This window comes from Uranotaenia lowii, chromosome 1 (genome assembly GCF_029784155.1).
Source record: "Uranotaenia lowii strain MFRU-FL chromosome 1, ASM2978415v1, whole genome shotgun sequence".
Lineage (NCBI taxonomy): Eukaryota > Metazoa > Arthropoda > Insecta > Diptera > Culicidae > Uranotaenia > Uranotaenia lowii.
This window is the reverse complement of record NC_073691.1, coordinates 128,347,820-128,369,877: the sequence shown is the minus strand read 5'-3', so window position 1 is coordinate 128,369,877 and position 22,058 is coordinate 128,347,820. Positions and strand designations below refer to the sequence as shown.

At 40.9% G+C, this 22,058-nt stretch overlaps 2 protein-coding genes across 5 annotated transcripts in view; one reads left to right on the top strand and one right to left on the bottom strand.

The window, feature by feature from the left end:
- Nucleotides 1–6: 6 nt before the first annotated feature.
- The window catches only part of LOC129739955 (uncharacterized), a 97,540-nt gene continuing 75,488 nt past the window's right edge, over nucleotides 7–22,058 (bottom strand). For all 4 annotated transcript variants that reach the window (XM_055731528.1, XM_055731529.1, XM_055731530.1 and 1 more), the window contains one exon: nucleotides 7–14,144. In XM_055731528.1, the coding sequence (XP_055587503.1) occupies nucleotides 13,990–14,144 (155 nt within the window). In that variant the 3' untranslated portion in view covers nucleotides 7–13,989. The remainder of the gene's footprint in view (nucleotides 14,145–22,058) is intronic.
- LOC129737920 (uncharacterized) lies at nucleotides 2,474–7,822 on the top strand. Its single transcript, XM_055729088.1, has one exon. The coding sequence runs from the start codon at nucleotides 2,474–2,476 to the stop codon at nucleotides 7,820–7,822; it is 5,349 nt and encodes a 1,782-aa protein (XP_055585063.1).

Sequence of the window (22,058 nt, the reverse complement as noted above, 5' to 3'; positions counted from 1 at the left end):
TACTTTCTTAAACAAATTTTCATGAGGATTTGTTTCGTACTACCTATAGTATTAATTCTTCACCAAAAAAGAAATATCCTTTTCATCTTTACAGAAATATCAAATAATAACCAATTAGATTCTCAAATGACGAAAATATTATAATTTTTTAGCACCACCAAATAAGCTTTGATGACCTTTAAAACATCTTGATCTGAAATGTACGCACTGCAACATGATTTACATATTGTTTCTCAATTTTCACCATCATAATTTTTTTTTTGATTTTTCACTTTAATCAATTTTAAAACGCGTTTTTACTTAAATTTGTTGACCTGGGGCGAACAGAGCACTTTTAATCAGGGTAAGATGAGCGTTTTCTGCCGTTCATTCTAGCAGCGAATTTGACTCGATGAAGTCAACTGAATAATAGAGCTACAGCTTGACTTGTTTCATCTGCCGATTTGGCCTATTGGTAAGGTGTCGGAGAGGTAATCAGTAGACTCGAGTTCGATTCCTGTTCGAGGGGATTTTTTTTGCACATACCATTCATGATTTATTTTTTTGATTGTTACATTCTACGGCTAGTAGAATCATCCGTCAAACAAAACACCAGAAACATAATGTATGAGCATGTGTTAATTCTTTGAATTCTACAAACAGACCTAGATTATTTTGTTATTGCTTTGTTTGATGAATCTACGCCTCACCGTTTAGTGCAAAATGCATCGATCATGAATGATAAATGAAAAAAAAACACCTTGACCAGGAATCGAACTCAAGTCTACTGATAACCTCTCCGACACCGATACCAATATGCCTAATAGGGTGTCCCAAAATTGCATAAATTCTGGGAATCTGGGGGCTCACCCTCAAAATGGTAGATGAGAATGTGCAGAACAAACTTTTGTATGGGGCTGACTGAAAAAAAATATGTTTGGAGGTTCCGCAAGCGCGATCTTTGAAAAAAGTCCATTTTAAAAGATTTGATTTTAAATAAATTCTAGGTCCAAAAATTTTCATAAAATTTATATATTTTATATTTTTTTAATTTTGTCCGAGTTAAATACTACACGTAAAAAATGAAAAATGAGCCAAATTAGAATCAAAATGTAAAACAAGCAAGCTATTTCCAAGAAAAAAAATTTTTTTGGTCCAAACATTTTGAATTCAACTGACCAAAATGTGTACCAAGCGTAAAATATTTTTGATACCAATGCCATCAAAAGATGCGGATTTTCATGCACTTAAACTTTGCTAAACAAAGCATGTTGTTTGTATCATCGTGTGAAGAGCTATTTACGGTTCAATGCTTAATAAAAATCACAATTTAGGATATTTTTTATTTAATTTATCAAATTTGTCTTAATAAATACTCACTTTAAAATCAAAATACTTGCAAAAAAAGACTTGGATGGTTTGTTAGGATTCGAGCAGTTTATCTCCCAAGAAAACACTGACATCCCTAGTATTGTTAACCATAATTATACCAACACAACCACATACACACTGCACAGATCAACGCCAGCTGTCATGTATAGCGAGTAAGAATGATTTCAATAAAGTTAGTTAGGACGCAATCGTTACTCAGTAAGGTTCGTTTCCAAGTAATAAAGTTCGTTTCCAATTACCGGTGTGTTTTATCTGAGCCCCTCGAAAAGTGTTCACAACCAAGTTTGGTTGTCGCCTCAGCTGAGTTAGCCTGCCATCTAGTACCGTTGCACGTCGTAAACCTGGAACGTTAGGAATTACACAACGTCGGGGTCCAACATATTTTGGTGCCGTGACCAGGATTGTGCCGCCAAATTTCCGTGCAGATTCCCTATGATGCTCAGACCGCCATTTTGTATCCCTATGCCATCATTGTTTGCTTTCAATACGGGTTGTTAATACCTATTGTAAAGCCGCCATCATTGTACTGAGCGTGCCAAGCAGAAATTATTTGAATACAAGGCCTTTAAAAATAAGGCATCAGGTAATTATCTGTCCAATGCCTTTCCTGATTTACTCAGGTACCCTTTAGATCCGTTTCCTTTCTTTCGAGGGCTGCTGCTATTACACCGATACGAACCAAACCGGACCAGAAGTTCATAAGGACATACTCTACGCCCCAACGCGTGAAAAGATTTAAATCATACAAGGCCTATTTAATTTAGGCTTCAGGTAATTTCCTGTCCAATGCCTTTAACGCGTCCAACGGGTGCCCTTTAGATCTTTTCTTTCTTTCGAGCGAATATTTATCGTCGTTGGAAATATCACCACTAAACGTGCTGCCACGCGCCGCATATTTTCTACGTTGTATCATACTATACTACGCTTCACAATCGCCACGCCATCGGTAGAAGGAGTTTAAATTATATATTTCAAGGCATAATTTGCTTTGAGACAGGTACGTACCTCTCCAAGCTTCTTAATTTCAATAGTCAGGTCTACCTGGTCTCAATATTTGGCAGATTTCGACCTACCCTTTGGTATCCTGAATTGCGAGATAGAGATGGAGGAAGCAAATAAGAAGGAGCGTGCCACACTACGACGTTCAACACTGGTTGCCTCATTAGGAAGAGCTGACAAGTTCCTGGCCGAGTTCATCGAGGAGCGGGACAAGCTTGAGGTCGCAGTGCGCTTAGAGGATTTGGACAACCTGCGGCAACAGTTCGAAACTGTTCAGACGACGCTTGAGGAACTTGAGAGAACCGAAGCAGGTATGGCACGCAATCTGATATCTCGATCGTCCTTTGAAAAGCTTTTCTTTAAAATAAAAGCTGGGTTGCTTTCAAAAATTCCTAGCACCAACTTACCAAACGCGAATCTCCCTCTCCACAATTTCCCTCAGAATGGTTCTGGTCTTAGGGGTTTGAAGTTGCCGACAATTTCTTTACCTGAGTTCTCCGGCGATTACAAGGATTGGCGTGGTTTCTATGACACATTTTTTGCCCTGATTCACAATAATCCCGATGTCCCTGATATCCAAAAATTCCACTATCTCAAAGCAGCAGTTAAAGGTGAAGCATCTCAGTTGATCGAATCCATAGATATCAGCGCAGCAGACTACCAGTCTACGTGGGAAGCTTTAGTTGATCGATATTCGAATGACTACGTGATGAAGAAGAAGCGGTTACAAGAGCTGTTCGATGTTCCAAAAATGAAAGTTGAAACTGCCGATTCGCTGCATAGAATTGTAGACATTTTTGAAAGACACGTGAAGGCATTGAATCAAATGGGAGAGCCTACTGAACAGTGGAGCACTATTTTAGAGCATATGCTTTGCAATCGTTTGCACGATGAAACTTTGAAGGCGTGGGAAGATTTTGCGTCAAATTTGACCCAACCGACATACTCAGGGCTGATAGAATTTTTGCATAGACGAAATCGTGTATTGGAATCAATAACCGTTAATCATTCTCCTCCTTCGCAACGCTCCGCTGTGTGTAATCAAATTTCCGCTCCTATGCGATATAACTCCGGGGTTTATGCAGGCACCAATTCACTCAAATGTCATGCATGTGATCAGAGTCATCCCTTGATGAAATGTCCAACCTTTACGAGGATGTCTCTTGAGGAAAAATTGAACGTGGTGAATTCCAAACGTCTATGTTTCAACTGTTTTCGTCGTACCCATCAAGTGAGAAACTGTCCCAATCATGAAAGTTGTCGAATATGTCACGGCCGCCACCACTCAATGTTACATCCAGGTTATGTTAGCGAAACCGGTGAGTCTCGTCCGGCGAGAAACGTCCACTCTGTCAACATCACGAATGGCGAAGAAGAAATTGCTTCAGAGACGTCATCATGCTTGCACGTTAATGTTGCTGGGAAATGTATTTTCATGCCCACTGCGATTGTAACTATCGTTGATTGCTATGGGAGAGAACATTTGGCTCGAGCAGTTCTTGACTGTGCATCTCAAGTCAATTTGATAAGCAGTAAGCTGGCCCAAACCCTTTGCCTGCAAAGAAAATATGTTAATTTGATTGTAAAAGGTGTTGGAGACCAACCTAAAAGAGCCAAACATAGTGTCGCTACACAAATACGATCTCTGAAGGAAGATTTTCAAATTGACGTTGACTTTGTAATTCTTGAAAAGCTAACACCAAAACTACCGTCCCATGACATTTCAGTAGATCGATGGAACGTTCCCTGCCACATACAATTAGCCGACCCACAGTTCTTCAAAAGCAAAGAGATCGATATTTTGATAAGCAACGAACATTTCTTTTCATTATTCAAAACCACCGATAGAATTGTTCTTGGTCCATCTTTGCCAATGTTGGTCGACAGCGTATTCGGTTGGTTAGTGTGTGGAGCAGCGAATCTGGAAACGGAATCAAACTTGAAAACAGCATGTCACGTCGAGGTTATGTCACTTATTTCACTGGAGCAAGCATTGGAAAAATTTTGGCTGTTAGAGGAGCCGATTGTTCGATCGAATCTCACTGCCCAAGAGAAAACATGTGAAACGCATTACACCAATCATGTTTCCCGCCAAGCAGATGGAAGGTATGTTGTACGAATGCCACGACATGATGATTTCGACAACATGATAGGGGAGTCCCGGACCAATGCCATGAAACGATTTTTTTCTACAGAAAGACGGTTAGAGGCTGATGAAAATTTGAAAATGGCATATCATGAATTCATGCGAGAATATATTGCTTTAGGACACATGCAACAAGTTAATCCAAACTCTCCTCAATCAAACAACGTATTCTACCTCCCACACCACTCAGTTTTCAAAGAAGACAGTACCACAACGAAAACAAGAGTTGTCTTTGACGGTTCAGCAAAATCTTCATCCGGTTACTCCCTTAACGACGCTTTGTTAGTGGGTCCTGTGATACAAGATGACCTTATATCATTAATCTTACGATTTAGAACCTATCCGTTTGTTATCGTTGCCGATATAGAGAAAATGTATCGTCAAGTTCTCATCCATCCTGATGAAACTTCCCTGCAAAGAATTTTTTGGAGATTTGATAAAACTGCACCATTACAAGAATTTGAACTGTCGACTGTTACTTATGGTTTAAGCCCATCGTCTTTCCTCGCAACACGCACTCTTTTGCAATTAGCAAATGAAGATGGTCATCGATACCCTTTGGGAAAAGCTGCCCTGACCAAGGGCTTCTACATAGATGATTGTATTTATGGAGCTGAAACAATAGCTGAGACTTTGCAAACACGAGACGAGCTCATCCATCTACTAGAGAAGGGAAAATTCACTTTGCGAAAATTTGCTTCAAACGATTTCAAAATTTTAGAAGGTTTATCACCTGATAAGCTTGGCACTCGTCCCACACATCAATTTGATACGAGTGTGAAAACTTTGGGCATAGTTTGGAAGCCGGAAAAGGATATTCTGTGTTTTGATTCCCGTTTGAAACCGACTGCAGGAACGGTGACGAAACGTGCAATTCTTTCTTCGATTTCTCAGTTGTTCGATCCGCTAGGACTTGTGGCACCAATAGTCGTACGAGGCAAAATGATAATGCAGCAAATTTTTCTACTTTCTTGTGGTTGGGACGATGAAGTTTCCGAATCGATTAAAGAAAAGTGGCAGCAATATGTAGATGAACTTCCCAAACTGCAACAATTCCATCTGAACCGATTAGTTTTACTTCCTGGCTCTGAAATCCAATTGCACACCTTCACCGATGCTTCAGAGATGGCGTATGGATGCTGCATTTATGTGAGATCAACTGATTCCAAAGGAAATGTATCTGTTCATTTAATAGCTGCTAAATCCCGACTAGCTCCACTACGAAGGATTACACTCCCACGATTAGAGTTATGTGCTGCTGAAACAGGTGCACATCTATTTACAGCTGTGAAAAGAGCCTTGGCAATTCAGATATCGGAATCCTTCTTTTGGTCAGACTCCATGGTAACTCTGCAGTGGCTCAGGGCACCTCCCAACACTTGGAAGACTTTTGTGGCCAACAGAGTTTCAGAGATCCAAACCGAAACTCAGGGTTCTCGTTGGGACCACGTTCCTGGAAAAACTAACCCGGCTGACCTAGTATCGAGGGGTCAAAACATTGATAAATTCATCGAAAGTTCACTGTGGAAATATGGTCCTCATTGGCTCACATTATCTAGAGACAAATGGCCGATATCGAGCATTCCTGAGTATCCAGAAAACGGAACCGAACGTAGAAAGCAGTTTGTAGTTGCCACTGTTAATTGTTCTACCTCTTATACTCCAATCTTCACCAACTTCAAAAGTCTGAACCGACTCACACGAGTAGTAACTTACTGTTTCCGCTTTTTCCGAAATACAAAAAATAAAACTCGCACACAACCAGATCCCCACGCCTCACAAGACCAACAGCTTCTTCCTGACGAATTAGCAGCAACACGTCTTCGTCTTTTGCATCTAGCTCAATCAGATGGATTCCGTGACGAAATAAAGGAGCTCCAGTCTGGCAGAACCCTATCGAAACATTCCAAAATTCGAAAACTCAGCCCCTTTGTTGATGAAGATGGAGTACTTCGCGTGGGAGGGAGATTGCGCTTATCAGATTTGCCATACCATTTTAAACACCCCGCACTTTTACCCAACTTTCACCCTTATACGATCATGATTGCCAAATTCTATCACTTCAAACTTATACATGGTGGAATCCGAGTTACTCTGGCTGCAATGCGTGAAAAATACTGGCCGATCAACGGAAGAAGAACGATTCGTAATGTGATGCGAAACTGCTTTAGATGCGCCCGAGCTAGTCCCGCTCCAGAGAATCAACAAACTGGCCAACTACCCGCACATCGAGTGACACCGCAGAGACCCTTTGCAGTGACAGGAGTGGATTTTGCCGGCCCGGTCTACATAAAACCTGCACATAAACGAGCTGCTGCGACTAAGGCGTACATATGTATCTTCGTATGTTTTGTAACAAAGGCGGTACACATCGAGCTAGTGAGCAACTTAGCATCATCTGGTTTCCTGGCTACATTTCGTCGATTTGTTGGCCGTCGTGGCCCACCAGCGCACGTTTATTCCGATAATGGCAGGAACTTCTTAGGAGTCAAAAATGAACTGGAGGCTATTCAAAAACTAAACGCGACAGACACAGAATCATTTTTTGATTACTGTGCAACGGAAGGTATAAACTGGCATCTCAACCCACCTAAAGCAGCACACTTTGGTGGTCTCTGGGAAGCTGCAGTAAAGGTATGCAAGAAGCAGATGTACCGACAGTTAGGTGATTCCAAACTAAGCTTCGAAGATCTAACAACCGTTTTGGTGCAAATCGAGGCCAGTATGAATTCCCGCCCATTAGTCCAAATGTCCGAGGATCCTAACGATTTTGCTTGTTTGACCCCTGGGCATTTTCTCATCGGCGACCTTATGGGATCTGTTCCAGAATTTGATATTCGTGATGTTCCGATCAATCTTCTTGACCATAACCAACACCTGCAGCGGATGTATCAGAACTTTTGGCACAACTGGAGAACCGAGTATCTTCAAGAGATGCAGCGTGAAACGAAAACTTGTGACCCTAACACAAATTTGCAGCCTGGGCGTCTGGTGGCCATTGTCGACGAGTTTCAGATTCCTGTTAAATGGCCACTTGGAAGAATCGTTTCCGTACATCCCGGCGAAGATGGATTGATTCGAGTTGTTACTCTCAAAACAGCCAAGGGTTTTGTGAAGCGTCCTGTGACGAAGGTATGCTTGCTTCCACAAGAAACCCCTGAAGAAGCTTCCGCACTGAACGCAGACGACGCACCAGGGAATGAGAATCCAGCCAACGAAGAAATCCTGCCATCCAACGAAGAAATCCTGCCATCCAACGAAGAAAATCCAGCCGACAACGATGCAGCAGCCAAAGATGTCCAGTAAAGTGAAATGCGATGATCATTTGTTTATGTTTTGAATTCTTGTATTAGTGAAATAAGTTTTATGGCAGCAGTTCACATTGAATGTAATTCATTGAACTAGGTAGGCTAAAATATTGAAATGATGTATTTCAAGGTGGGGACGATGTTAGGATTCGAGCAGTTTATCTCCCAAGAAAACACTGACATCCCTAGTATTGTTAACCATAATTATACCAACACAACCACATACACACTGCACAGATCAACGCCAGCTGTCATGTATAGCGAGTAAGAATGATTTCAATAAAGTTAGTTAGGACGCAATCGTTACTCAGTAAGGTTCGTTTCCAAGTAATAAAGTTCGTTTCCAATTACCGGTGTGTTTTATCTGAGCCCCTCGAAAAGTGTTCACAACCAAGTTTGGTTGTCGCCTCAGCTGAGTTAGCCTGCCATCTAGTACCGTTGCACGTCGTAAACCTGGGACGTTAGGAATTACACAACGTCGGGGTCCAACATGGTTTAAGGAAGTCATCAAAATGCCATATGCCAAATTTGAGCGGAATCGGACAACAGGAAGGGGTTGCACTGAATCTCAAGTGTGAAAGGGATTCTGAGAAATAGTGTTCTAAAGAAGCATAAAAAACTGGTTTTTCATCATACATTTTTGTCTTCACCAAGCGATTGCTTGATTATGTAGATTTTATTAAAATTTCAATTAAGACTAACATTTCATCTGAAGACTGCAACTCGATTGGACTTAAAACAAAAAAGTTATGGCTGTTCAAAGATTGTATTTTGGTTACAAATTGTCCTGTAAAACGTAATGAGTAAAATGTACTCATTGTGTATTAAACGACAATTTGCCACAAAAATACAATCTTGAAACAGTCATAACTTTTTTGTTTGTAAGTCCAATCGAGTTGCAGTCTTCAGATGAAATGTTAGTCTTAATTGAAATTTTAATAAAATCTACATAATCAAGCAATCGATTGGTAAAGACAAAAATGTATGACGAATAAACAGTTTTCTATGCTTCTTTAGAACACTATGTCTCAGAATCCCCGATTCCGATTCCGCTCAAATTTGGCATACGGCCTTTTGATGACTTCCTTAAACCATCCAAGTCTTTTTTTGCAAGTATTTTGATTTTAAAGTAGGTATTTATTATGACAATTTGATAAATTAAATTAAAAAATATCCTAAATTGTGATTTTTATTAAGCATTAAACCGTGAATAGCTCTTCACACGATGATACAAACAACATGTTTTGTTCAGCAAAGTTTAAGTGCATGAAAATCCGCATCTTTTGATGGCATTGGTATCAAAAATATTTTACGCTTGGTACACATTTTGGTCAGTTGAATTCAAAATTTTTGGACCAAAAAATTTTTTTCCTTGGAAATAGCTTGCTTGTTTTACATTTTGATACAAGTTTGGTTCATTTTTCATTTTTACGTGTAGTATTTAACTCGGACAAAATTAAAAAAATATAAAATATATAAATTTTATGAAAATTTTTGGACCCAGAATTTATTTAAAATCAAATCTTTTGATAGTGGATTTTTTTCAAAGATCGCGCTTGCGGAACCTCCAAACATATTTTTTTTCAGTCGGCCCCATACAAAAGTTTGTTCTGCACATCCTAATCTACCATTTGAAGGGTGAGCCCCCAGATTCCCAGAAGTTATGAAATTTTGGGACAACCTAATGCCTAATCGTCAGATGAAACTAGTCAAGCTGAAGCTCTATTATTCAGTTGACTTTATCGAGTCGAATTCGCTGCTAGATTCCCCGGCAGAAAACGCTCATCTTGCCTTGATTAATGGTGCTTATACTGCCCAAGGAGGGTTCTCATTATGCCCCTACAGTGACTGGTTTTCAGCTTTTGGCAAAAAAATTTAATATGCATTTTTAAACGTTTTAATTCTTCTTTTTCAAGTAACATCCAATTAGGGAATAGACTATTTGAGTGTCTGAACACGAAACAATGATGTAATCCACATATTATAGCTAATCTCCATGGTTAAATAAGCGTTTTCCTTAAGGTGGCCATTATGCCCTTATCTCCCCTATATGTCTTTTGGGTTTTATGATTTTTGTGATAGTATTCATTTCTTGAGCTAGGTGAATGGTTTATTCGTTGACTGGTGACAAGAAAAGTGTTCAACGCCGAATGACTACACCAAAACTGGCATAAATATTTGGTGCGGTGCTGCCAAATTTTAGGAAGGTATGTGAAGAGAAATGTGTTCTTGAAATATTTTGATGGACGCTGTATTAAAAAGTTTGTTCAATGTTCTATGTAAACCTGTTCAATTTCCATATAGAACAAAGTACCAAGTTTGTCGCTTGGTGTACAATATATGTATTTCTCATGCCTTGAAATGGATTCTTACTAAACGAGTTAAACAGAGAACATTCAAGAAGAGGCACTGAATGGAAATTACACGTGATGGAGTTGGCGTTATTATTGAGCTAACAGTGAGAAAATTTCAACAAAGGTTCAAAATCAGAATAAATTTTCGAAATTTTTAATCGCAATCCACAACTTTAAACTCTGATTTAAATTTTAGTTGGTTCAAATTAAACTAAAACTGCAAATGCACAAAATTCTTGCCAAGAATTACCCCCGGTGACACGAATGTGGTCATTTTCATTGAATAAATAAATAAATAAACTATTTATACGAACTTGCTCACCCAACGATGCAGCTACAATTTAAACTGGTTTAATTTCAATCATCTTTTTTCTTTTTTTATATAATTGTTCCGCACTAGTCATTGGTTTTATATAGTAATTTTTCTGTACGCGTTTGCTCGTGAATTAAATTTATACGATACCTACTTTATTAGCCTAAACATTATTTTCATTCTGTTTTCCGCAATTGCTAGAGTGTAATTAACCTTTCATCATTGTTGTGTATGTTTTTGTTGTATTCTTGCTGCACTTGGTCAATTGCTTCCGTTCTACTATTTCTCGTCTTTGTTTTCGATTACAAATTGTATAAATGTATTAAAGCTTTTATTTTTCACATTGTGTTGCATTATTTTTATACCATCAAGTAGCCATCTATCGCCCAGACACCATCCGCCCAAAATCACCCTTCAATATGTTTGTTTAAAAAAACTTTGATGTTTTGCCCAAAAATATGACATATATTCTGCGTTAGCATCATTCTTTTACAATTTCACTGAAAAAACATCACTTAATTAGCTAGCCAGATATAAAATATTTTGTTTTTTGTTTCCGGTCAAATTACCACACTATGAAATTGCTCCATTTCATAGCTCGTTCGTGATAAAATCCAAAAGTAAGGCTGGGCTTCGAACGTTCAAGGTACAAAAGGCCCCTAATCGCAACGAGAAGCAGAACAAGTTTGCCAAAACCCGTACCAGGAAGTTGTACCTCAACATGCTGACGAAAGTTGAATGCTGCGCCATGGACGACGAAACATATGTGAAGGCTGACTTCAAACCAATCCCCGGCAACCAAGGATAAGTTCAGCGTTTCGGAGCATGTCCGCGCTCAGAAGATGTCCAAATTTGCGAATAAATTCCTGGTTTGGCAAGCCATCTGCACGTGCGGGAAGCAGAGTGCACCTTTCGTGACCCATGACACGATGGACGGACAGGTGTACATGGAAGAGTGCCTCCAGTAGCGGCTGCTTCCTCTCCTGAAGGCCCACAACGTCCCAACAATCTTCTGGCCGGATTTGGACTCATGCCACTACTCCAAGGACGTGCTGAAGTGCTATACGGACAATAAGGTCAATTTCGTGGCGAAAATGTTCAACTCTCCCTACGCCCCTCCGGAGCGGAGTACTGGGCGATTACTGTCGCTCATAGTAAATCCGTCCCATTTGCGTTTTTGTTGAAATGAGAAAACGGCATTGAAAAATCGTAAAAAGTCCAACGGTAATTTGGCATTTCTATGCATTTTTAATCAAAGTGATCAACAAAATCTGTCACTGCTACGGCTAATGAAAGATTCTCGCTTTATAAGGATTTTTTTATGATTCTGTTGAAAATCATTTGCTAGGCCCTTATGGCTGTGGGTCCGACTTGCGATGATTTATGCCATATGAGACCGACTTGCGATCATTTGTTGAATGGGACAAAATTACTTGAGGTTTTTTTCAATGTTTATCAGAACAAAGAACTGAAAACAAAATTTCTCTTGAAATTACAGGTAAAATAAAAGTGTTTCCAGCGATAAACTGAGAAATGATGAATACGCAAATGGGACGGACTTGCTATGAGCGGCAGATTATGAAGCAGCACCTTCTTAAACGACCTGAGGTAGTGAAGACAGTCGAGGAACTGAAGAAAGTATGGGTTTAAATGCAAAAAATGGTTGATTCAAAGTTTTCAATTTTTCAATAGTTCTTGTTTTTGACGCCTTTTGTGATGAGCGATAATTGGTGGTTCCTATTGACCGATCACGCACTGTCACTGAACTGACGTTCGATACCGAAAACGGTATTGAACGCACCCAATCTCAATTGACAGTTCTACAATTAGAAATATGAGTTCACACTTACGTGAGAAGTGAATTTTACTAATTAAGCGGGAAAGGGAATGAAGATAAACAAAAACAAAACACAAGAAGTAAATCGCGCTTAGTGTAAAGGTTGCATCAGCAAAGCTCCTTATTTGTATCTAATCTTTGAGCTCAGGGCTAAATAGTGTTAAAGTTCTTACTTAAACTAGTGGCACGGAGGTGGAAAAGGTGTAATCGCTCGAGTGCAGGTAGGCGTACGTGTAATGTTTAAGTGGTTTGAATAACTCGTAACTTCTGAATCTAGGCTATACGGAAACACTACAGAAGTAAGTAGTTCCCAAACTATCACGTCATCCGAGAGCTTTGTCGAGTATAGGTGAGAAATTAATTGAGAAATAGCTGAATTCAAATTTAACCTAGCATAATAAATATTAAAGGTGGCTAACGGAGGCAAATAGCTGAAATTCAGACAGAAGGCAACCATATAGGAAAAAGCTACTAAACGTAAGCAAAACAAACAAACCTTATAGTTTACCTATTACAATTTATTGTTTTTGTAGAATTTTAAAACGTGTCCATCAATTCGTACGAATAAAGGAGCGTTTACAAAATTGGAAATAATTTTTTCCTTGGTACTGAAGAACCAACAAATTTTCGTTGTTTTTGTCGCAAGTAATGTAGAATATGTGTAAGTTATATGTAGGTAGTTTGATTATGATAGAAAATTGTGTTTTATCGCTGAATGTAACCGGTTACTTGAGCCTGTTCGCCGGGAATTATTTTGTCAGTCAACGCACTTTGTTAAAAGTTGTATTAAACTTGCGGAAAATTTTTCACAAAATGCACGCTCTCTAGATCCAAAATATAGTTCTGACAGCTCCTTACAAGAACAATGCTAACAAGAACAGTTTTCTTCTTCTGAGATATTTTTTCCTCAAGAAAACATCATCGGTACTGAAAAAACTCGAGTGCGCGGTAATAGCACAGAGAACGTAATAGGGCCAATTAAACAGCTCAAGTTTGATAAATTAGTTTCAAAGGAGTACTTTTTCGATTTCCACTTAATTTTTTATTGAAAGTAGAGCATGTTTTGGGATTTATTGGCAAAGATAGTGAATACAAATCTGGCATAGTTTTATTACACATGTTTGAAGTTGAAAAACCGCCTTACTGGGCGCTAGATGGTGACTTGATGGTAAATATATGATTTTGTTTTTACTTTCACGCAATCATGTGCTGCTTGCATGAACAGATTGGCGCTCGTTTGACATTGCATTTTTTTTTTCAATTTATATTAAGTTTAAGGTTTTGGTGTTGTTGTAAAATAGTGATGGTGTTATTTTAGTTGAATATACAATAATGTAATAGATTTTTTTTGTTCAACAATAATGGTCGTAGTATTTTCACTATTTAAACTATGATTTGCGATATTCGTTCATAAATCTTGGTAAATGATTATGGAATAATGATGAGTTCTAGGGAAAATCGTTAAGCTTAGCTTACCTGAATTAAGAGAAGAAAAATGACCTCGAAACGAGGTTTCCCGAAAATGCATCCGATTTTTGGTTCCACTATAAAATATCTACTAATTCAACTGCAAACCTGTAGCCAAATGCCAAACGTACAATCTATTGCACTAGGGTGGTTCCGCTCCGCTAGACCATCATCCCCAGCCAGTCCATCAGGATTCAGGTGGCTTTATTTTTGTGCGCTCGGGAGCGCTTCTTGAAGCCACCCATTTGCTTTAGCAGCTGGGAATTTTCGTCGTCGTTGTCCGAGCCGTGCCGTTGCTGCCAGAGCCTCAAACGCCGAGGAATGTAGAGCAGCCCGATCAGAGTCATCGCTGGAAGAAGAAAAAGTTTGAACAAAAAAAAAACAGTTAAATCCAACTTAACACATTGCGTACCGAATACGAAATATCTCATTTTTACGCTTGCCCCTTGTATGCTACACTAAGAAGCATAACTCAAGTGTTATGAATCTAATAACAAAACATTATTCTACAAATTTAAAAACTTCACTTCCAGTAACTCAAAGTTATTCAGTTTGTAGAATTTGATCTAATTGTTTTAAAGATATAGAATACTGAATTTTGGTGTTTAACAGAACAGCTTCACGGCTTAGATTTCTTCGCGGTTCTTGATGTATTGAATAATGTTAGATAAAATGTGTAATCCTTCTGTTATTTGTTTGCTAATTATTTTATAGGGCATAAGAAAAAAATGGCAACTTAAAATGCATCGTTAGTTAATGTTGATAAGGCATCTTGCAATTGGTTTTGCCTAGGGTGGTCGATTTATTTTACACTAGTGTGGCCTTGAAAATAATTAAAAAGGAAAAAAATGAAAAGGCTTGAGAATAAAACTTATTTTAAAATGTCGTTGATCACTTACTATACTTATGTATGTGTATACATATGTAAATTTGACCCACCAATGGTAGGTCTTTCGACCCGAGTCGGTACGGGAAGTCTCGATCGCATTTTCAAATATTGTTCATGCTTTACTCATCAACAATAATTTCAGCACTACCAAGAGGTCCATTACTACTGACTTGGGGCAGGTTTGACTCATCTTACTCTCTTCAAACTGTTCGAAACAAATAAAGAATCCTGAAAAGGTACCTTACCAACTTTTTTTTTTCCTTGTAGGGGAGAGCCCACTGCGACCAGTAGTTGATCTATTGTGGTAACTATCCCGCGTTACTGTATGTATCAGACTCACCTGCACTATTGATTGAAGTAACAGGTGATTGCTGATTGAGCATCTTGTCCCAATCGGGTATGATATCAAAGATATATGATATAACCTTCTTAGGACTTATGTGCAACCATATGTCTTGTACGCTTACTAATTTAGCCCCCAGTATACGCTCTCTGCGATTGATTGGGGCGCAGCAGTTTCATAGAAGGTGCTCTGCAGTTTCTTTTTCGAACCTGCAGAATCTACAGTCTTCGTTTTAAATAATGTTTATCCTTTTGAGATGCTGTTTTGTTGGACAATGTCCGGTCCCGAGACCTGTGTAAGATCCTTCCCTAGCTAGTTGGTCTGCTTCTTCGTTCCCTAGGATACCGCAGTAGCCTGGTACCCAGTATAAAAATAATCTGTTCCTTATGACCAGGTTTCTTAGACTATGCCCACCAATGGTTGCTAAACCTCGAATCGAGTACATTCGGCAACATATCTATCAACCAATCATCGCACCAACAGTCGCTAACTTGATTCGAGAAAAAGCATTCGAGCAGTAGGTTGTTAAAGGATGCGTTTATGTAGCAACCCGGTAGCAACGCAGCCGGTCGTCACTATCAGAAAATAAACAAACACAAATTCCAACCTGGATGGCAACAATGGGTGCGAAAAACAGTAAGTAGATAAAAACGCAACCGATCAAAACGTCTAAAATACCGACCGAAATAGCAACGCCTGGTGGGCTTGGTCTTAGTGCAACAATACACTCCCATATTAGTTCGGAGTAACATGTGAACGTACACAGCAAAAATTATTTCTTGAAAAATTACGCAAATGTTCTGTAACAAAAAGGAGCAGGACATTTAGTGTAATTTTACAGGTCGAAAAACAAATTACGTGACATTTAATTTTCAGTGTACAACGTTTTTACAGGACATTTGCTGTAATAATAAATCAATCTTTGTTAACTTTCAAGGAAAACAATTTAACATTACAGGTTTTGTTAATTACAGGTTGATTTATTTTAAAGGTTGCAGTTTCAGTGACACGTAATAGTCAAAATTTTTTCTGTGTACTTAGTGCTCGAAGAACGGCCTGGCTGTCAGAGAAAATGTGAAAATACATGTGTACCTGTATCCTCTTTTCAAACAGGCTAAAGTGCATTCTAGAATTGCTTGAACTTCTGCTTGGAATACTGTTGGTCAAATTTCCCATAGGAATTCAGATCCTGAGTCTAGGTCCGAACACTCCTGCCCCAGTTCTATTATCCATTTTTGACCCATCAGTAAAGAATTTAATCGATCCAGGAGGACCAGCTGACTCCCAGACGTCCCTTTCGTTGATAGTTACATTGTAAAGTATGTTTAGGTTGAAAACGGGCTCCTTCCAGTCATAATTTTTTACAATTAGTGAATTGATTTTAAATTTCTTCAGGATTTTTAGATATCCTGTGTTGCGACGTCACGCCCAGCCGTTACCGCCGCTGTAATTAGTGGCCATATCGCGCAGAGAATTTGTTACGCCTACAAAGGTGCCTGCGGGGCAACGCATTGGAAGCGGTGAGGAGTAACCTGATGGAGCCGGCATCCGTTCCCGTGGTGATCTCTACGCTAGAGCAATTATTTGGAAATCCTCAACGTATAATTGCTGCTCTACTCCAGAAAGTGCGGACTGCACCTTCACCGAAAACAGATCGGTTGGATTCACTGATCCAGTTCGGCGTGATGGTTCAGAATTTAGTAGGACACATGAAGTCAGCACAACTACACACGCATCTGGCGAATCCTACCCTGCTGCAGGAGCTGGTAGAGAAATTGCCTGCGAATCTTCAACTCGATTGGGCACTGTTTTTGAACCGGGTAGATGAGCCAGATCTGGGCGTGTTTAATGATTATCTCTCCATCTTAGTCAAAGCCGCCAGTAAAGTTACTTTCACGAAGAATTTTCTAAGTAGACCTGCGAAGGCAGATAGGAAGGATCGAGATAAAGCTTTCGTGAATATTCATGCCCCTACCACAGAACCGAACTCGGAAAGAAAAGCTATTGTGTATGACCACCGTAACGACCCCAAACCTTGCTTCGTGTGTGGAAGTTGCTCACATAGAATCCGAGACTGTACTCAACTAAAATCCTTGGCTATTCACGCACGATGGCAAGTAGTCATTGACAACAAGTTGTGCCATCAATGCCTCATTCCTCACGGCAAATGGTCGTGTAGATCGAAGAGGAAATGTGATGTGAATAGATGCGGTAAAGACCATCACCCACTACTCCATCCCGGGCCGCCGGAAGAAACAGCTGTTGTAGCCATTCACCAACAACTCCAGACGCCAGTTCTATTCCGTATCATCCCTGTGGTGTTGTATAACGGGAGTCTGAGTATCGAGACCCATGCATTCCTTGACGAGGGGTCATCTACGACATTATTAGAAGAATCCATTGCAAGCGAGTTAGGCGTCGATGGCGTTCATGCTCCGTTGTGTTTACTCTGGACGGGAAATGTTACTCGCAAAGAAAATCGGTCACAGAAAGTGAGCCTAGAGATTTCAGGTTGTGGCGGTGGAGCCCGTATGGCGTTGAAGAATGTCCGCACAGTTGTGAATCTGGAATTACCCACGCAGTCGCTGGACTATGAAAAGCTGGCAGAGAATTTCCCGTATCTTTCGAAGTTACCAGTACAGAGTTACCAGAATGCATCACCAAAGTTGCTCATTGGTCTTGACAACTTTCATGTGGCAGTTTCATCCAAGGCACGCGAGGGTCGTGCTGATCAGCCACTGGCTACGAAATCGAGACTCGGGTGGACGATATTTGGAAATGTTGGATCGAAATCGTGCAGTTCAATCCTAGCACCACAGCTGCACATTTCGGAATGCAAATCTGAACCCGACCTACACGACTACGTTAAACGATTCTTCACCGTGGAGAGCCTCGGAATATCCACTATCCCAGCAGCAAAATCTGAGGACGAACTTCGAGCAGTGGGTATTTTGGAAGAGACTACGATGCAGTTGGATGACGGTCACTACGAAACAGCGTTATTGTGGAAGTACGATGAAGTGAAGCTCCCGCCTAGCTACGATATGGCCTTTGGAAGGCTACGTTGCTTAGAAAGGAGGCTAGCAAAAAATCCGGACATGAAGGCGAATGTGAGTATGCAAATTGATGAGTACTTACTGAAGGGCTATGCCCACAAGGCTACGGCTCAGGAGCTGGAAACACATCCCGATCGGGTGTGGTACCTTCCATTAGGCGTCGTAATTAATCCGAAGAAGCCGAAGAAGACTCGTTTGATTTGGGACGCCGCGGCAAAATCCAACAACATATCGTTGAACGACATGCTCCTGAAGGGGCCGGACCTGCTAATAGCCCTGCCAGCCGTCCTGTATCGTTTCCGCCAGAAGCAGGTGTGCATTACCGGTGATATCCGTGAAATGTTTCACCAAATCAGGATACGCAGTCAAGATCGTCAGGCTCAACGGTTTTTGTGGCGAAGGAACGTGGAGGATAAACCTGAGGTGTACGTGATGGACGTGGCGACGTTTGGCGCGACGTGTTCGCCAAGTTTAGCGCAATACGTCAAAAACGTCAATGCAAAGAGATGGGAGCAGCAATTCCCGGAAGCAGTAGATGCCATAGTAAATAGCCATTACATGGATGACTACGCAGCCAGTAGAGATAGCGTCGAAGAATTGGTCGAGCTCACGAAATCGGTGCGTCAGATACATGCCTCGGGAGGATTTGAGTTGCGGAACTTCCTATCGAACTCTGAAGCAGTCCTGCAGCAGATCGGAGAAGGCGTTCAAAACGAAAACAAGCAGTTTGCAGAAGATAAGGAGAATGATTACGAGAGGGTGCTGGGTATGACGTGGTTTCCAAAATCCGACGAGTTTGGCTACACAGTGGCACTTCGTGAAGACCTTATGCAGCTGATAACCGGTGAGAAGCCACTCACAAAGAGAAGCATCCTGAAATTTGTCATGAGCCTATTCGACCCTTTGGGGTTCATGGCACACTTTCTTATTCAAGGTAAATTAATCCTTCAGACTTTGTGGCGAAAGGCCATTGCGTGGGATGAGGTTGTTCCAACTGATGTAGAAGTAGCCTGGGAAAGGTGGATAAAGGTTTTCAAGAACATCGGGCAAGTTAGAATACCCCGTTGCTATTTTCCGGACTATGATGTGGAGAGTTATCGTTCTATTCAGCTGCACGTATTTGTGGACGGCAGTGAAAATGCTTATTCTGCAGTTGCTTATTTTCGGATCATCGATCGCGACCAGGTTCGGTGCTCGCTCATAACGTCGAAGGCCAAGGTAGCCCCACTGAAGCCACTGTCTATTCCCCGCATTGAACTGCAAGCCGCAGTTATTGGAAGTCGGTTAATTCAAACAGTTGAAAGTCTACACACCATCCCAATAGCGAAGAAGTTTTTATGGACGGATTCCTGCACGGTCCTCTCCTGGATACAATCCAATGCTAGGAAGTTTCGTCAGTTTGTAGCATTCCGGATTGGAGAAATACTCGAACACACCAGGCCAGATCAGTGGCGCTGGGTGCCAACGAAACAGAATGTTGCTGATGAGGCGACGAAATGGTTGAATGGTCCTTCTTTGGATTCCAAAAGCCGATGGTTTAAGGGTCCAGATTTTTTATATCTACCAGAAGAGCAGTGGCCGAAACAATCCAAACACGTTGAAACGGTGGAAGAAATTCGTCCAATGCACCTCCATAAAGAAATTGTTGTTGAATCGCCGATCGCCTTCGAAAACTTCTCCAAGTGGGAAAGATTATTGAGAACTATGTCGTACATGTTCCATTGGAGAAACATCGTGCGTTACCGGAACAAAACCGCCGAGGGATTGACCCAAGAAGACTTTCAGTGCGCAGAAAGAACAATCTGGAGCATGGTCCAGCGTGAAACTTATCCCGACGAAATGATTCTACTGGGCAAAGCTGAGATTCCGGAAAAGTCTTGTCGCAAGATTGAGAAAAACAGCCCTATTCGTAAACTGTCACCATTTCTCGACGAATGGGGAGTCCTCCGTATGCAAAGCCGAATTGAGTTGTCACCGTGTGTTCCCTATGACATGAAATACCCCATAATTTTGCCGAAAACTCATCGAGTGACCCAGCTTCTTGTTGACTGGTACCATCGGAAATACGCACATGGCAACAGCGAAACTATTGTGAACGAGATACGACAACGCTTTCACATTTCAAACTTAAGGGCAGTGGTACAGTGAGCTACAAAGAATTGTAGTTGGTGCAAAGTGTATAAGGCGAAGCCCGAAACTCCAAGGATGGCACCACTTCCGGAAGATCGACTCACCGCGGGTGGGAAACCCTTCGCAATAGTAGGCATAGACTACTTCGGTCCTTACCATATAAAGATCGGACGATCCAGAGTGAAACGATGGGTTGCACTGTTCACCTGTCTCGTAGTGAGAGCAGTGCACCTGGAAGCAGTAACATCCTTGTCCACCGAATCGTGCAAGCTAGCCATACGTCGATTTATCGCCCGGCGTGGTCCACCAGCAAAAATCTACACGGACAATGGAACAAATTTCCTCGGTGCAAGCCGAGAACTAGAAGTCCAGATCAAAGCCATCAACGAAGGACTTGCATCAATCTTCACGGACGCCGAAACGCAATGGTGTTTTATTCCTCCCGTCACACCCCACATGAGCGGAGCGTGGGAAAGAATGGTGCGTTCGGTCAAATCAGCCATGTCCACTTTCCACGAATCTCGAAGTCCAACAGACGAAGTATTTGAAACCGTACTCTGCGAAGTAGAGTCGATTGTAAATTCACGCCCACTTACTCACCTTCCCTTGGAAACCTCCGAGCAAGAATCTCTAACACCAAATCACTTCTTGTTGCTGAACTCAAACGGGACGAAGAAAATCGAAAAGATGCCAACGGATGAACGTGAAGCTCTTCGCAGCGGATGGAACCAGTGTCAGCGGATGGCGGATCTGTTCTGGCAACGATGGGTGAAGGAGTACCTTCCTACCCTCACGCGTAGGACCAAGTGGCACGACGATGTTAAGCCGATTGCAGCAGGTGATCTTGTTTTCATCATCGACGACGGAATACGGAATCGATGGGTTCGTGGTCTTGTGTTGCAGACGAAACCAGGAAGAGATGGACGAGTGAGAAGTGCGTACGTACAAACGAGTCAAGGCGTTCTTAAGAGACCCGTTGTAAAGCTAGCAGTACTAGACGTGGTCGAGTCTAGTGGAGCCACGCCTCCTCAGTAGCTTTACGGGGCGGGGAATGTTGCGACGTCACGCCCAGCCGTTACCGCCGCTGAAAACAGCATCGAACAGAGTGAATAGGCCGATAGTAAGAAATGTCATGATAGAAAAGGATAGCACAGCAGAGGTAGAAAGAGTGAAAATAGTAAAGTAGAAGTGAGGAAAAGGAGTGTCTTAGAAGAAAAGGTGGTTAAAAGCTAGGAAAACGTGGTTACGTGAAAATTATAAAGTGAAAATTATAAAGTAAATCTATAGTTAAATCCCCTGTATTCTAACTAAGTTCACTGGTTTGAACGAAAAGATTTCGTTGCATTACGTTGTAAGTACTGTGAACAATTATAGAAAACGCAATCGATGAAACTAAGCCCTCTGAATTTATAGGTTAGCGGTTAGTTAAAACCAGTTGGAACCGTAGTTAATACGGATAGTTTCGAAGTATTGTCCACACCTGAAACCATTAAGTATTATCCCAGAAGATACTCTGGATACTCCGGATAATACCGTAAGTAAAAAGTACTCACTAACCGAGTGCACGAATGCACCAAGTTGATTTTCCTTTTGATGGATTGTAGGTTAGGAGTTAGAGGTTGGACACAACCTGAAAGTGAAAGTTGTTCGCTAATCAGTAGGAGAACGTTACTATAAACGTAAGTTGTACTATTTGCACTATTAAAAACATCTCGAGTAATTGTTCAATATAACATTTACAGCTTAAAAGCGTCAATAAATTTGATCGACTCTAAAGAAGTGGCGTTTGTTCCTCCGAAGCGACAACATCCTGTGATATCCCCCTCATAGAGAGTTTTGATTTTA

Excerpts from the sequence above, each read along its gene's own strand:
- LOC129737920 (XM_055729088.1), top strand. The coding sequence starts at position 2,474 with ATGGAGGAAGCAAATAAGAAGGAGCGTGCCACACTACGACGTTCAACA.